We start from the raw sequence: 16,031 nt of genomic DNA on the forward strand, positions 1-16,031 counted from the left end.
TAAGGTCATAAAGAATATACTACAATGAGTAGCACCAAGAGATTTCTTGGACACATGATATTTTGCAACGTCAGCAATAAGACATTTAGTATATACTGAGAATTTAGTTTTTCAACTTTGACCATAAAAATTAAAGATAATTAAAAATTCTATAAAACGTTTCAAAGAAATCGATTAAAAAAAATGTTTTTAAACTTAAATCTGAAAAACATTTTATGATGTATTCGTGTTTAAATGTGGTTTAAACAGTTGCGATTGTAGTTCAGTCAGCGTGACCAACGTGACGTCAGCAAATAACCGCAGGTGGCTCCATCGTTTAATTGGGTCGTCGCGAAGTGAACTAGATTAATTAAAAAGAGAACCGTACGCGCCTCGTCCGTCGAGGTGGTGGTGATAATAAATTAACGCGGATTCCTTTTAATTCATTTTATAAAGCTGCAAATTGGAAAATAACCGATGCAAAATTTATAATTCGAACAATTTGCTGCGTATGTGGTACACGTGATTATTAACGCATTTCCCGTTTCGATATTGCTTTTTTTTGCGCGATTAATGAGTCCATAAATCAAGAATTTTGTTGGTCTTTTGTTTTAAGAATCGTTCAAAATTTTAAGAATGCGTTTTTTTAATTCAAGGTTACTCATGTGTAAACCTCCCACTTCTATAATTGGTTTGTTTTTTTTTTCTTGGTAAAGGCATAAAAATGTAATGGAAAAAGTTAAATAATGAGTTTCTTGGAACTAAAAAATCTAATTTTGGGTACTTAAATTTTACTTACCTGATATTGTTCTTTTGAAATGATTATTGATTTTGTTATTGTTTTTTTTTTTTTGGGGGAAGGAAAACAAATTAAGTAAGTTTTTATTTTACTTTATTCAAGTTAAATATCGTTTAATTCGCAATAAAAAAAATCAACAACACATAGTTGCTTCTTCACAGGTAACTATTTACAATTTTCATTCATTCGTAGAAACAAAAAATAAAACTATACAACGCATTTTGATACGACATCTCCAAATGGATTTGGCACGTCCGAAAATGTACAAATTATTGGGGACGAGCCACATCCATGATTACAATTAACGTATCTTTACGCCCTTTATGTACACAAGCTTCTTTTTTTAATATAATAATCTACTCTGCCTCTCTTTTGTACATTCGATATAATAATATAGTTATTCCTCGTCTCTCTAATCAATTAATTAATATAATAACACACTAAATAAGATCACAGAATAAAAAAGTCACAATAATAATATTAATAATAATAGTAGCAGTAGATATTGTGTTATTGTAGTATTGGTGCTGTGGCGGTGATAGCTATTTTTTTTGTATAACCGGAAGTATAATTGCAACACAAAACAGGTACGTAATTTATCAAATTAAAACATAATTTTGCCCCCGTCATAAACACGCTGTATAAATTAGTAATCAGTCAACAAAAATGCTTAAAAAAAATGAAACTAACTTCGGTTTGGAGATCGCTACGCCCGCTAACGATGATAATGATGACGATGATGGAATGGTGACGATGTTAGGCGGCGATATTCTTTTCAGCACGCTAAAGAATTCGTATCTGATGGTGATAATTTTTCAGGAGTCTGTAATAAAAGATAAAAATTTAATTTTTTTGTTATTTTAATTCGTATATATATTTATATATATAATTCGGGTGCGCCTGAAGATGGACGCCTAAATTCGAAACTTTCTATATATATATTTATGAGAATTTAAAAACAAATAATTTTTTAAATGTGGGTCTCCCCTCGGGACTACAAAGTGTTTATTATATTGAAGTTGATCAATGAACGAGTGCAGACAATCACGCTATAGCCAGATGTCACTGCACGTGTTCACGTCCAGATGTTCCAAAGCCGTTATATCACATACCGAAGCCAGAAGAGGATATGTGTATGTGTTGGGGAGCCCAGGTGTTAAAAGCGCGGTTCATCGCGGGTTTTTCCCAAGAAAAGAAACTTACCGTAATGTGTAATGTAGGTGCTTCGCTGGGTGTTAATATTGTGTTCGGCGTTTGTCGAACTCCTAATGGTTGTCGTGGACTAATAGCTCCTTGGGATTTCCTCTGGTTTAACACTTGGGCGGCATCGAAAGCGTTCACCGCTGGATGGGTTTCGAGAGCACTTTGCAAATCGAGGATGTACGCGATCGCGTGTTCGATAACTTCCAATTTGGTGAGCTTCCTGTTCTTGGGGGTGAAAGGAACCAAGTCTTTCAATTTGCTGATATACATCTGAATCTCCTCGTTTTCGATGTCCTTTCGCTTCGTTATCCTGCCGGAGGACACGTTGTTGTTGTTTTTGGGGCACATAACACTGGCTGCTTTCATTTTGCACGATAAGAAATTATTATTAATCACTTCACGCAAATTATTTGTTTAGTCACAAAAAAAACTGTGTTGTCACTTTAATGAAACTAGTTAGTGAGAAATATCGCGTCGATACCAAGAGTCGGCTTGCGACGTAAGCTTTGAATGAACGTTTTCGAAGTTTGCGTGGTGGATATATAGGGTCGGGATAGAGTGGGGATAACCAATGGGGAAAGGCGCCAGGACGTGGGTTGGACAGACCAATTGTGTGTTCAGTTGTTGGGTACAGGTAAAGTCGGAGGCGCCTCGACGGCCGATTGGCGTCAAAGGCGCGTCTGCCAATCCAACAGGCGCCTTCCTGTTTGAGGAATTCTGTATCGGACCCGTGTAATGTTTCTTTAGACTTGCTGTGCCGGCGCCTTCACTTCACGGGATCGGATAACACGATTAAAATTAATATCGTTGTGCTTACTGAACCAACTAACGCTAACATTGAGTCTACAACTATAGTAATTTGATAAAAAAAAATAAGAAGAAATGATATGATAAATTTAACAAAGTGTTTATTAATTCATTTTTTTTTTGATTATAGTGAAAGGATTTAGATTAGTAATTCTATCAAATCTCTATTAATATCTAAAATTTAATTTTGAAAAAAAATGTTCATGATTATGTAGAAATTTCTGGTAAAAAACTATATAAAACTAATTAAACTATTCAATTAGTAGTACTCGTAGATCCAGACCCCGAGGGTTCGCGAGCTGTTTCAAAAGGGTTCGCAATAATGATATTATAATGGAGGAATTTTATAGAAGTAGTGGTAAAGTAAAAATTGACAAAATAATAGAACTAAAAGATTTAAAACAATTTATAAGATATACAGGGCGTTTCATAATATATGCGCAGGACTTCAGGATGTGATAGCTTGTCCAAAAATTTGAAAAAATTGTTTTTTGGCAATTGTATGTACCTGTTCAGATTTTGTAATTCTATAACTTACTCGAAATGATGCTTCAAGCGCCATTTTACTATGTCCCTTTGAAGCTGAGTGAAAAGAAGATACACTACTCTTTCTATAATCAGCCAATTATTTTCTAAAATACTCGATAGGTTTATCCTTGTATGTCGGATGTTTGGTTTCAAGGTGTCAACGAAGAACTGTTGGTTTTAAGCTGGTGTTAGCAAGCACTTCATTACAAATTACACAAAACGGCTGAGGTTCTGATTCTTCCCTTAGAGATATGTCATTAGTTTGATATTAAAGGTATTACAGTTAATAATTTTTCTGGCAACAATGGACATTCAATAAATTTGCTGTTTTTATATCTAAACAACTTTATAATATACAGGGTGTTTTATAATATATACGCAGGACTTCGGGATGTGATAGCTTGTCCAAAAATTTGAAAAAAAGTTTCTATCAACTTACCCTCTAAAATATACCATTTTCGAGATAAAGGGTGTTGAAAATTAATAAAAAAATTCGTTTTTTGCGAATACCTCCGAAACTTTTTATCGTACAAAAAACAGCGTTTGTAAGCATTTTCTACTCATAATAAGCTAAGTTTTGAGCAAGAAAAAACTTTTTTAAAGTCATAATTGCTGAAGATTTTGAAGGCGTAGTGGTTGTTTTTCTCCCCAACTTCTACGCCACTGGAAAAAGTACCGTTTTGAGACGCCCATTTGAACCGTCAATATTTTCTACACAAAAAAGATACTGTAGGTCATGAGCTATAAAGTTGACCGTTTTCTAGAAAAATTAACTTTTATGTTGAAAAACATGGTCAATCTTTTGAAATAAAAATGTTATTTTACAATTAAAATTTATGTAAAAGTTAGAACAAGCAACAAAAGCAAACGTTAACTTCATAATTGCAAAATAGAAAAAATGATACAAAAATTGTCTTTTCAAAATTCTCCAAACCTTGAAGGTAACGCATTTCGCAGATTTCAGCGTTTGTGCAAAAATTGTATAATTTATTTTTAACAAGTAGGCTTTAAATTTTATAACAAAAGCTACCTCCTGTCAAAATAACAATTAGCTTGTACCTGCAAAAAGTAAAATTGTATTACAAAATTAAAAATGAATTACACAAACGCTGAAATGTGCGAATTACCTTTACGGAATGGCGTGCGTTAATTCGTCAGAAGCAAGGCGGTTGTATCAAGAAAAACATCCTGATTGCTCAGTACCACACCATAACTTGTTTCTACGCATTCACCAACGACTATGGGAAAATGGAAGTTTTAAAAGGAATACTGCTGATAATGGGCGGCCTATGGAAGTTGCAAATCTCCAAGCAGAAGACGCTGTCCTCAACGAAATTGATGAAGATCCGACCACAAGTACCAGAAAAATTACTCACAACTTAAACCTATCCCCACCATATCCAAAGAGTACAAGCCTTATTGCCAAGAGATTTTCCGCCAAGATTGGCTTTTTGTACATGGATGCAAGACAAAATAGCTCAAAATCCTGAGTTTGGAGTCGAAGTTCTGTTTACCGATGAAGCATCTTTCTCGAAGGATGGTATTTTCAATTTTTACAATAACCACATATGGGCAGAAGAAAATCCACATGTTTGGGCTGCCATCGTCGGTGATCATTTGATAGGCCCACATTTTTTATCGAACTGATTAAACGGTGCAGATTATCAACAATTTCTAGAAGAAGTATTGCCGGAACTGCTGGAAGATGCACCGCTTCAAATAAGACAAACATGTAGTTTATGCATGATGGAGCTCCGGCCCACTTTATTTGGTTGCTCGCCAATACTTGGACGACAAATACCCAGACCGTTGGACCGGTCGAGGAGGTCCGCACCCTTGGCCACCGCGATCTCCAGAACTTAATTGTTTAGATTTTTTCTTTTGGGGCCATCTGAAAACCCTAGTCTATGCTAGTCCAGTTGAAAATGTTGACCAAAACAGCGCATTGTTGTATCTTACGACATAATTCGGAACACTCCGGGAATTTTCCTGCGTGTTAGACATTGAAGCTAACGGCGGACATTTCCAACAATTAATTTAACTGTGTATGATTTGTAATAGTTTTTTTTTAATTATGCAATTATGAAGTTAACGTTTGCTTTTGTTGTAAGATTATAGAAACTTTTTTTCAAATTTTTGGACAAGCTATCTCATCAAGTTGTATAGATATAAAAATAGCACTTTATTGAATGTTCATTGTTACCAGAAAAATCATTAACTGTAATACCTTTAATATCAAACTAATGGCATCTGTCTAAGGGAAGAATCAGAACCTCAGCCGCTTTGTGTAATTTGTAATGAAGACACTTTGAAACCAAACATCCGACATACAAGGATAAACCTATCGAGTATTTTAGAAGACAATTAGCTGATTATAGAAAGAGTACTGTATCTTCTTTTCTCTCAGCTTCAAAGAAATTTCGAGTAAGTTATAGAATTGTAAAATCTGAACAGGCACATACAATTGCAGAAAATTTAATTGGACCATGCGCAAAAAATATTGTAAAGTATATGCTTGGAGAAAACGCATAAAAAAAAATTGACCCAGTTTCTTTATCAAATAATACAGTACCGCGTAGAATTTATGATATGGCAAGTAATGTGGAGAATGAGCTTTCGAAAAGAATTAAATTGAATTAGTTTGCCATCCAGATTGACGAGTCGATCGATGTAGCAAACGCTGCAATATTGCTTGTGCATGTTAGATACACTTTTGAGAATTCCATTCAGGAAAATTTACTTTTTGCAAAACCTTTAAAAATTTATGAACTTAGAAATGATGAAATTTATGATGTTAGAAATGTTATTGTTTGTCAATACTAGTTCAAAGACATAAGTGGCAAAACTTTGATGTTGAACAATCAATAGAGTCAGTCCAACGACTGGAATTTTTTGAATTCTAAATGTTACAGAGGTATCGATAGTGTTTCACGTTGACATTTTTATATAATAATTTTCCTTTCTTCTCAATTGCAAATTTTTCCATTTTTGACATGGCCCTTGTGTCTTCTTGCAACAACGAATCCACATTATCTGGTTTCACCTTTTTAGCTGTATCTTATAGTACTTGTATAAACAAATTTTCAAATCGTAAATTTTCTTTTTGACACAAGTACCATCTGAAAAATGGCAAAATTAACAATTGAGCCAAAAGTACATAATGATTTGGTTATGGTTTGTTAAACAAATAAAAAGGATAATTCAAGCTATATTAATTTCAACATTTAAACAGGAGTAAATACAAGTACTGCAGCATTAAATTTTACCTCTAATAATTAGAAACAAGATAAAGCTAAAAAGATAAAACCAGATAATGTGGATTCGTTGTTGCACGAAGACACAAGTACCATGTCAAAAATGGCAAAATTTGCAATTGAGCCAAAAGTACATAATGATTTGGTTATAGTTTGTAACTGGTTTGTTAAACCAACTGGTAAGCATCAAGAACATCATTGATTGACATTCCGTTTCCTAGAGAAAAAGCAATAATAAATTATTAGACATAGACTAGAAGAAAATATAGTATGTATTTTGTTATAAGTGCCTCAAACTAAAAAGGAAACAACATTTTTTAAGAATTTTTTTTTATTATAAAACACAAATGTTTCATTTTTTATTGTATTTATTGTGATCTGATCATTAATACGATCAATGAACAATTTTATTCCAGCTAAGAACAATAGAGCAAAGAACGCCATTTAACAAAATAGACAATTTTGGCGTCTCTACCGGGTTGGAACTTTGATTGGAAAAATCAACATTTTCTCCTGTAATCTCTCTAAAATAGTATCAAGGGTCAACCTCATTTTCTTTTTGTCATCTTTTCTTTGCCGTGATCTTTTCTTCTGGGATCGATATACACCTGTGTGCAATTTGATAAGTACGAGACTTTATTCTTTTTTGAATTTCTGCCATCCATTAAAAATATGGGTGTTCTATTTTTACCGTTACTGGCAGCTAGCTTCTAACATTTGCTGCAGTTGTTACCGTTGTTAGCTTGACTCCGACTTCCCACAGACTTTTTGCGTCATAGGATGGCATGTTAGGTGACGTCCATAATTCTGCAGTAATTTCCTGACCGTTAACATAAAGGTTTGGATTAAAGGAAAGTTTAGAAGAGAGTGAAGTTTCAAACAAGCACAGATTCACTTCGACAGAATTGCAGTATGCTCAGAATATGGCAATTATAAATAAATACGTCTAGGATTAAATTTGGTTGACATTTTCATCGAAACAATTTTGTGTACATGAAACATAATAATTTACAAATATAGAAACAAAGAAACTGTACACGATCTAATAAACTTTTAGAGTCTTTGAGTTTACTAGAATTTTATTCAAACGTGCATTTTAGGGAAAACTTCTTGTTATTGATCAAGTCTCAAGAATCTTGTATTTGTGAATAGCGTTGGTTAGTTTTTAAGGAAGCGCTACTTCATCGGGGCTGGTCCATAGACTTTTTGCTTCGGATGATGTTGATATTTGAAGACAAATTATCTTTTCGTTTGGAGCTGCCACTATAAGGCTTTCGGTTTTCGGAAAAATACTGACTTTCTTTTAGCCATTCTTAGATGTCTATGTATATCTAACCTATCTAGCTGTCGAATATCTTTCGGTTTCCATATCTCCATCATAGTTTGAACTTATTTGTTTGTTACCTTTGCGTTTTTGAGAGACCTTCCTTTTAGTTATCATTTACTTATCATAAGTAATCATTGTAAGCATTTTAAAAAAATGTTCTTGTAGTTACATTATAATGTTATAAATCAAATTTTTTAAAGATAATAGGAGAAAATTAATCTTTTTTTATGTAAAGATATCAAATTAGTATAATTTTTATTTTATTTTAATGTTAAAAAGAATCCTTTTTTTAAACAGTTACTAACCCCATCTAGCGGTAATCAATCATATTACATTGTAAATTTGAAGTTTGGCAACCACCGTTTGACACTTCTCATATTCTTCATACAATTTATGAATTTGAAGAAAAAAAAATTGAATTGGACCCGAAGAACATTCAAAATACGTCTTTTAACATTCAAAATGTACATTTCAAGTGATGTAAGATCCCACGAAGTGATTTTATTGCCCTAAATTAAAATAACATTTTTTTGACAGATAACATAACCTCACTATTTTATCCTGCTATTCAAACTCTTTAAGGATATTAAATTTATTCCAGAAGAAACACAATAAGTCCAGTGCAATTATAATCGTTATCCAGAGTTAGAAACAAGGAAATTTAAAGATACGTGGACATGTAACAACAACAAACAAGGTAAGAAAACAGCGAAAAGACTGCAAGTGTATGTTTGTTTTATGCGTTTTATAAATTTAAGTTGTCAACTACTGTAAAAGGAAATTAAATGAGTAATAAACCTACTCGGCACTTCACTCAAGTTTTTGAAAAACATTTTCCAAGGTTAACATACAAAAACAGAATCAACAAATTTAAAAAAAAATTCTTTAATTACAAATGTTACAATAGACACTAAAATTTAATTACCCCTTGTCTCGTTTAGCAATAACAATATCGCTTATCCTGTTCGCGTATAAAGGATTAAGCGAAATTACAAGTTGAAGTTACGCCGATAAATTTACAGAGCGATCTGGGCGCGAGTGCGATGGAGTAATTACACCTCACTTCACCGAAGCGGATGTTTGCATGAAATCGGTTTGCTTACCGCGATTATGAAACAATTGCCCATGTAATGAACCTCATTTTCTGCAATTGATAGGGAAATAAGTGCATACACGAGGATCTCGAGTTGAGTTGCAAAAATGACCTTCTCTTTCATTGGGCAATAATGTTTTTACCGGCAGCAAAAAGGTTATATTCATCAAAAAGGTTTTTCTAAAAGAAGCGGTGTAATAAAACCAAAACCGGGATTTTTTTTTGTCTCGGTATGCCCTTTTGCACACAGGTGTGCGTACAATGGATATTTATGGTATTGGAACGTTTTCGGAATGCGTTGTTGGCTCTCTCCGTTGATGGTCTATGCAGGTGTTTAACCAAAAATATTTTGACGTTGTAGAAAATAGGCGAAAAATTTAATTTAATTTATTTTAATTTGCGAAAAAAAGAAAAGTTTTTTTTTACCTAAAAATTCATTTTCAATTAAGTTTTATAATTAGCCACCCAGGGGCTTCCAAGATGTGATAAATGGCCGTTGGAACATGTGTTTTCAGCGTACGAGAGCGCGGACAATGATTTAATTATACACCGTCGGTTTTATAAACCCATCAGCCCTTATTACTGGGCCCGCGGCAACCACATAATTCCCCAAACGAAAATAAACGCAAACAACTTATACAAAGGAATTTGACTAAAGCTGGGTATAGTGGACACGGTGATGGTTGTATAACCCTCTTCGACTTCGACCACCGACGTAGCGACCGTCCTGGATGACGTTATTGGCATTAATGCGTACGATAATGACTTTGTTGGGCAATTATGAAACGTGATTGGGGGGCTATTAGGAGATCGAGTAGGGATTCAGGCAATCTGTGGGTTCGTCTAAACTGAAAGCAATGTTATAAACATCTTCAATATAAACCTCTTTACCTATTACAAGTGAAGGTGATTAAATTTACGTTAATGAATGGGCATTCATGTTTTAAGTCGACGAATTAAGGAATTTCTATTAAAATTAATGGCCTCTATTTTAGAATGGTGTATGAATATAAAATTTACATGATGCGCACACAGCTTAAAACTCCGGTTCTTATCGAAGCCGTAGCTAAATGGATGATTATCGGTTATTAAAAGTAAATAAACGGATAGCTAAAATTGAAATATTTTAACGCAGACGTTCAATAAATACGACCGGTTAATTTATCGCTAGTGGCAACGTATAAAAGTAATAATTCGGGTTATTTTACGACCAGTAATTTGGGGTTGGAAAAACCGCAGATAATTGAGATAAATAACCGGATTAAGAAAAAGTTTTTTTAAGTTGCCAGTTTGCGGTAGGAGCCACTGATCGTGCTGATTGATAATAATTGAATCTTTATGTAAAATAATAAAGTGATCTCCTTAATCGGATGTCATTTCGTAGAGTTATCTTCCAAGACATCAAATGTAATTAAAAAAACGTTATTAAGAAGATTAGCAAATTAAATTTAACATTGTAGTTATCTATGAAATAATGAAAGGAAATGACACATTTTTTTTTAAATTTCTTATTTATATTAAAAACGTTCAACCCATCAATAAGCATTAAAAAAGTTCAACCCGTCAATGTGGAGACAAAATATCCAGAAAACATTAACTATCAGTTAGCCTCAAAGAATTTTCACTCATCTGCTGTACAGGGTGTCCAAATTTCGATGGGTTTGCAGGGTATTTCAGTTATTATGAAAGATAGAAAGTTGCGGCTTTCGCGAACCTGAGCTACTTTTTAATAATAATTCAAATACTGAATACTCTTCTGAAATACTTAACTCTTTATAACTCAAAAACCGCGATGACTAGAAAAATTCTACGTGCACCATTGGATTCTACGTGAAAAAATCTATTAGAACCCGTTTTTACGTTTCCGGATAGCCGAGATATAGGAGGTGACTGAAAATCGTAAATTTTGAAACACTATGGGCTATAAAAATTTGGTTTGCGCCATTGTAAGTTTCACAAAAAGTAGCGCAGGTTCGCGAAAGCCGCAACTTTCTATCTTTCATAATAACTGAGATACCCTGCAAAAAACCCATCGAAATTTGAACACCCTGTACAGGATGTCCAGATTTCTTATAAGTGTAATGAGGTTGTAGCATTATGCAGATAGGTATAGTACGCCTTATAACGGCACAACGCCTACGATGGCTGGGGTATCTACGCAGGATGGAGCATGGCAGACTCGTAAGAGTGCTGATTGAATGGAAACCGACAGAGTAGAGAAGGCGAAGGAGGCCACGAAAGACATGGAAGATAGCAGCAGAGGAGAATTTCTGGACAATGCTTGTTGAACGCTTTAGGAAGATGAAGCGACATAGTAAGGGAGGCCAAAACCCACATTAACATAACAACACATTGTTTGCATTTAAAAATCCTGCAGTCTTCCGACATACGTTGTAAAACTGTGATTATGCAACGATCATCCATATTCTAGTCCTTGTTCCATGGTGGTATCTTTCTAAGGTTAGAAATAAAAGAGTTTTGTGCGGATAATTTTGACGGGTTGGGTTGGGTTTGACTATACCTTTATTTGCAGCAATATCTGACAACAAGGTTTGCAATATATTCTAACAACTTTGTATTAATGGAGATGTGACCACTTCAAACACTCTAAAGTAACTGAAGTAAGTCAAACATATGATTTTGATATCATATGCCCGGTTAGTAGGGTATTTTAGAAACCTGTCAGAAGTTTTTTGGGTTTTAATCAAAGTTAGGTTCATGCAAAGCACTCGCGTGTGGACAGATCGCAGTTTCACCATGTCAATATAACAGATGCGTTTAACTTAGTTCGCACATTGAGTACGTCATAGAATACTATCAACTTCAGCAATAGAGGTTTCCAAATTATTGAACATTCATGATGTCTCCCAGATACTTGGTTTGGTTATAAGCAGATGGGCTGGTTGACCATACAGTCTCTTCTGGAAGCGGTGCCTGGTTTAAATGTCTCGCCTTAGGTTCAGTAGCACGTGTGCAGCGACAGCAGCATAATATAAGTTCCGATTGAAGCATACTTCAAGTTTGAAAACGACAATTAACAGCGATATTTATTGTCAAACTCTTGAAAAGCTATATTAAGCGATTCGGCAGAAACGAAGAGGAAGGTTGACAATCTAATTATAGTTGTGGACGGTGCATTGTGTGGCAGGTAGTCCATTGTGCCGGGTGCTTAATCATGCCTTTAAGTTGACCGGCTATGAGGCCCCGTGTGGTAGGCGTATGTAGTTTCCATTTTCTTAGCTTACTGGCAATGCCATGTTAAGTGTGCCTTTGAACATTGAACGCATCGATGGTAGAACACCAGGAATTACTCTGAAAGTAGTATTCTATAGTTCCTCGCATTTCAATTCAAAACCAATTCAGTTTTGATCTTTTTAGAAGACTTTCAAGCAGCTTATTTAACCTTATTCAAGGTTGAACTGAACAAAATATAGTTGTCAGCACTGATTCATACTCCAATGAAATGATCATATACAAATTTTGCTGCTAAGAATTAATGTTATGTTGCTAATGTAATGTTATAGTCAACAAGTATGATATTGAAAATTGGAAAATTCAAAAAAGTTTTCGAACCTTAATAGTTTAAATAGTTTTGAGCGTTTCTTGGATTAGTGGCATGAAAGTGCAACACCAATATATATTATATCAGTAATTACGCCTTCCACAAGATTTGACATTCTTTAAAAAGGTTGATCAATGCAATTGCTGATGTCTAAATTCAACTATTGACATTTTATAGCTGTTTGTTGTTCTTATCATATATGCCCAATATAGCACATGAAATTTCCTTCCATAAAACGTTTTTTCTGTTTTTAATCATTCACACTTTTTCATATATTTAGACCACAACTAACCCATCGAAATTCTAAGATGAGAATGTACAAGTCGATAATAAGGCCAATATTAACATATGGCAGCGGAACATGTGTCCTTGGCGAAAAACTTAAAACAAAATTGGACATCTTTAAGAGAAAGATATTGAAAAGAATTCTAGGCCCAACAAAAGAGAACAACATACGGCGAGTAAACTACAACCACGAAATTTGAAGTAACTAAGAATGGAACAGTATATTTCGTGGAATGACACTGGAGGGAAAGTCGCATAAAAGCTGGGAAGATGAAGTAGCAGAAGATCCATGAAATATCTTATGGGTACATGGAAGAGAGCTAGACAGAGAACCATCTAGGCAAAAATTGAACGCGATCAAGGTTCAATTTGGGCTGTGGAACCATTGAAGACGAATAACATATCTCTATTTTCATTCTGCTACTAATATGTTTTTTTTAGCATAAGTTTTCAAGCTTCTTTAAACTTTTCGTTCATCTCTAGTATCATTTTTCTTCTGCTCCTTTTCATCCTGTAATATTTGCTTCAAACCAAGATACTCATCTATTAAAAATTTTTTTGTGCAACCAAAATAACACGCCCCCACCACATCACAAGCCATCTGGGAAGCTTTTCTATTTGATATCTAGGATTTCTTTTCAATCCTGTGTCATAATTCTTTTTCATCCAATATTTTCATCAATTCAATACCTCATCTATCCTAGCCATTAATTTCTTTGGTAATATTGCACTGTGTAAATGAAAACGAAGATGGAGGTAATCTTCCAACAATTATTTAGCTAAAGTGAAATGGAATTATAAAGATTGTATCGTTGCTAATTTCGTACAAAAATGTATACAAAAAAAAGAGATTGGAAAAATGCAGTTTTAATTGTTTTAACAATGTCAGCTTATCGTACTCCGAAATTAATCAAAAGATTACTTAGAAATGCATTGTATTCAGCATGAGATATCGATTCTTATACTACAATTATTCTATGTCGATTCAATTCGGGGAGAAAGATGAAGTTGTAATAAAAAAATGTATAAAGGGCACAACTTTCTCAACCGTTTTACTTTATCCAACATTTCTTTTAAATTTTATCGTTTCTGTACAAATAGCGAGCGATAAAATCTTGTTAGACGTTAAAGGCAACGGCATTTAAAGTTTAAATATTAAACCTAAAGGTCGTTATTCCATAAATGGTTTTACGCAGCACTTTTACAACTTTTCCGATTTTATAAAAAAAACCTTTGTGATGTCACAATAAATAACTAAATTGTATTTATTTTTTAAATTATCGTTTTGAAATTATGCAAATTACTTGTGAACCTGTTAATTTCCGATGCACAGATTTCGAAAATACAAATTTACATCCCCCCGATAATTAACCGGTCTCTGCACATTGTATAACGACACCGTTTAGGTGTGACGATAACGACGGGTAACAATGGATGCCGTTTTCGTCTTTTATGACTCTATTAGGATGTGAGTAACCATGCGGTTATTGTTGGAATTTCCAGGTAAACAATTTTTGCGTTAACACTTTAAAAAGAATTTTTAAATAACCTGTTTGATATCTATTAATATTCGAAATAAACAAGTGGGGTTTTCATGAATAAAACGAAAAAGAAAACTTTATATATTTTCTTATCTTTTCATAATAATAATAATTTAATGAATGAACTTACTGTAAACAGTGAGGACGAATTTCGAAAAGGCTTTGCCACAGCTGGGAGATCAAATGTTAAGGCGACAAAGGTCGGTAGATAGTGGTGGCGCCGATTTTCAAGCAGAGCGTGCAGATAAAAACGGCTCAATCAGTTTATTCATAATAATTAACTAACTTAATCGGATATTGAGGCGCAGCTGCGGAATCGTTTCGATAGCAAAACTTTTTCTAATTGGAATGTTTGTCTCTTTGGAGGCACCAACTTGTAAATATTGGTTTATATATATTAACAACCGAAAAAAAATTATAACGGAAATTATTAACTATACGGTTGTCAAGCAGGTGGTTTAACCATATTTGACAGTGGTCTTTTTTAGGCCTAGAAATCCGACCGTTAATCAACGTCCGCAACGTACTTCACGATCTGCTTTCACATGCAAGTACACTTCGATGTGGTAGGCTATATGAGAAAAAAAAGTCGGAGCGGTAACGAAGGTTTTCATGTGCTAGCTGCCACTCTCAGGAATTCCGTATACCATTATGAATTATTGTTATCCTTTTATGGCGCCGGGTAAGGCGCAAGAAAATTTTTGCCGTATACGCACTTCGTTTCTTAATTATTGTACAAAAACAGCAATCCTCTCTTCACAATTAATTCAATCTTTGCCGACGCTCATTCAGAAGAGCAATTAAGGAAAGCATCAATCACCGCTACAAAACGACAGTATTACCAACTTACCTGGAAAGCTAATTATCCGTGTCGTCATCATTTCGTAATATGTCGTGTAATTTTTTTCACGTTCTTCGAAACATTTCAAAAGTAAATTTTAACTCAATTTTGTTTATTTAAATAAAACAAAAATTGTAATTAGATTTTTAAGTTATTTATGGTGGCTTAAACAAAAATTTTTGTTGTGTTAACACTTTCCTTAACAAGACTCCAGCAGTAGTTCCCGATATTGCTTGGTTTTCAATGTTTAGAACTCAATTTAGGAAAATTTCTTTCAAATGAAAGATGCTTAATTCCTTTATCCACAGCTTTTATATATACTTCCAAGATAACCTGAAGATAAGGCAGAATGATACTATTAGGTTCAATCAATTGAGTATTTTTCACATTTTTTTATCTAACTGCATCATTAGACCATTAACATCTTCACACACATGTTGAAGTATTAACCGAAGGAAGTCTTGCTCTAAAACAGAAAATTTTTATTTTTGGAATGAAAAGGTTCTATTGTAGCTCGACCCTCACACTTCAGCTTTACTTTCCAAGGTTTTAGATGGTGACGTGGATCGTTTATTTCCTATGTTTTAAATAATTGAGGCAAACTATTCTTAGATTTAATTCATGGAATCTTCTACATGTTTCAGTACCTTCCGATTCGCGTTGGGAATCTTCCCATACAAGTTATAGCTTGGTGGTTTCCTTTTAAAAATTTGATTAAAGTAGTAGTGTATTTTGTGTAGGCAATATGAGCCATCGTTTCCTGCTGACTATTAATAGCTTAATTGACGCATTCAATGTCAAGTTAATTTAAG

The 16,031-nt window shown here is 34.0% G+C and overlaps 1 protein-coding gene across 1 annotated transcript; it reads right to left on the bottom strand.

The window, feature by feature from the left end:
* Window positions 1-1,035: 1,035 nt before the first annotated feature.
* On the bottom strand, window positions 1,036-2,490 carry LOC111428854 (Basic helix-loop-helix domain-containing extra-macrochaetae). Its single transcript, XM_023064544.2, has 2 exons — window positions 1,982-2,490; window positions 1,036-1,601 (listed from the first exon to the last, which is right to left on the bottom strand). The coding sequence occupies exons 1-2, from the start codon at window positions 2,345-2,347 to the stop codon at window positions 1,554-1,556; spliced, it is 414 nt and encodes a 137-aa protein (XP_022920312.1). The 5' UTR covers window positions 2,348-2,490; the 3' UTR covers window positions 1,036-1,553.
* Between the last annotated feature and the right edge of the window lie 13,541 nt (window positions 2,491-16,031).

This window comes from Onthophagus taurus, chromosome 1, assembly GCF_036711975.1.
Source record: "Onthophagus taurus isolate NC chromosome 1, IU_Otau_3.0, whole genome shotgun sequence".
In the NCBI taxonomy this organism is placed as follows: Eukaryota; Metazoa; Arthropoda; class Insecta; order Coleoptera; family Scarabaeidae; genus Onthophagus; species Onthophagus taurus.

Coding starts and splice junctions, on each gene's coding strand:
- LOC111428854 (XM_023064544.2), bottom strand. CDS start 2,347: ATGAAAGCAGCCAGTGTTATGTGCCCCAAAAACAACAACAACGTGTCC. Junction 1,602..1,981: donor CACCTACATTACACATTACG/GTAAGTTTCTTT, acceptor CTTTTATTACAG/ACTCCTGAAAAATTATCACC.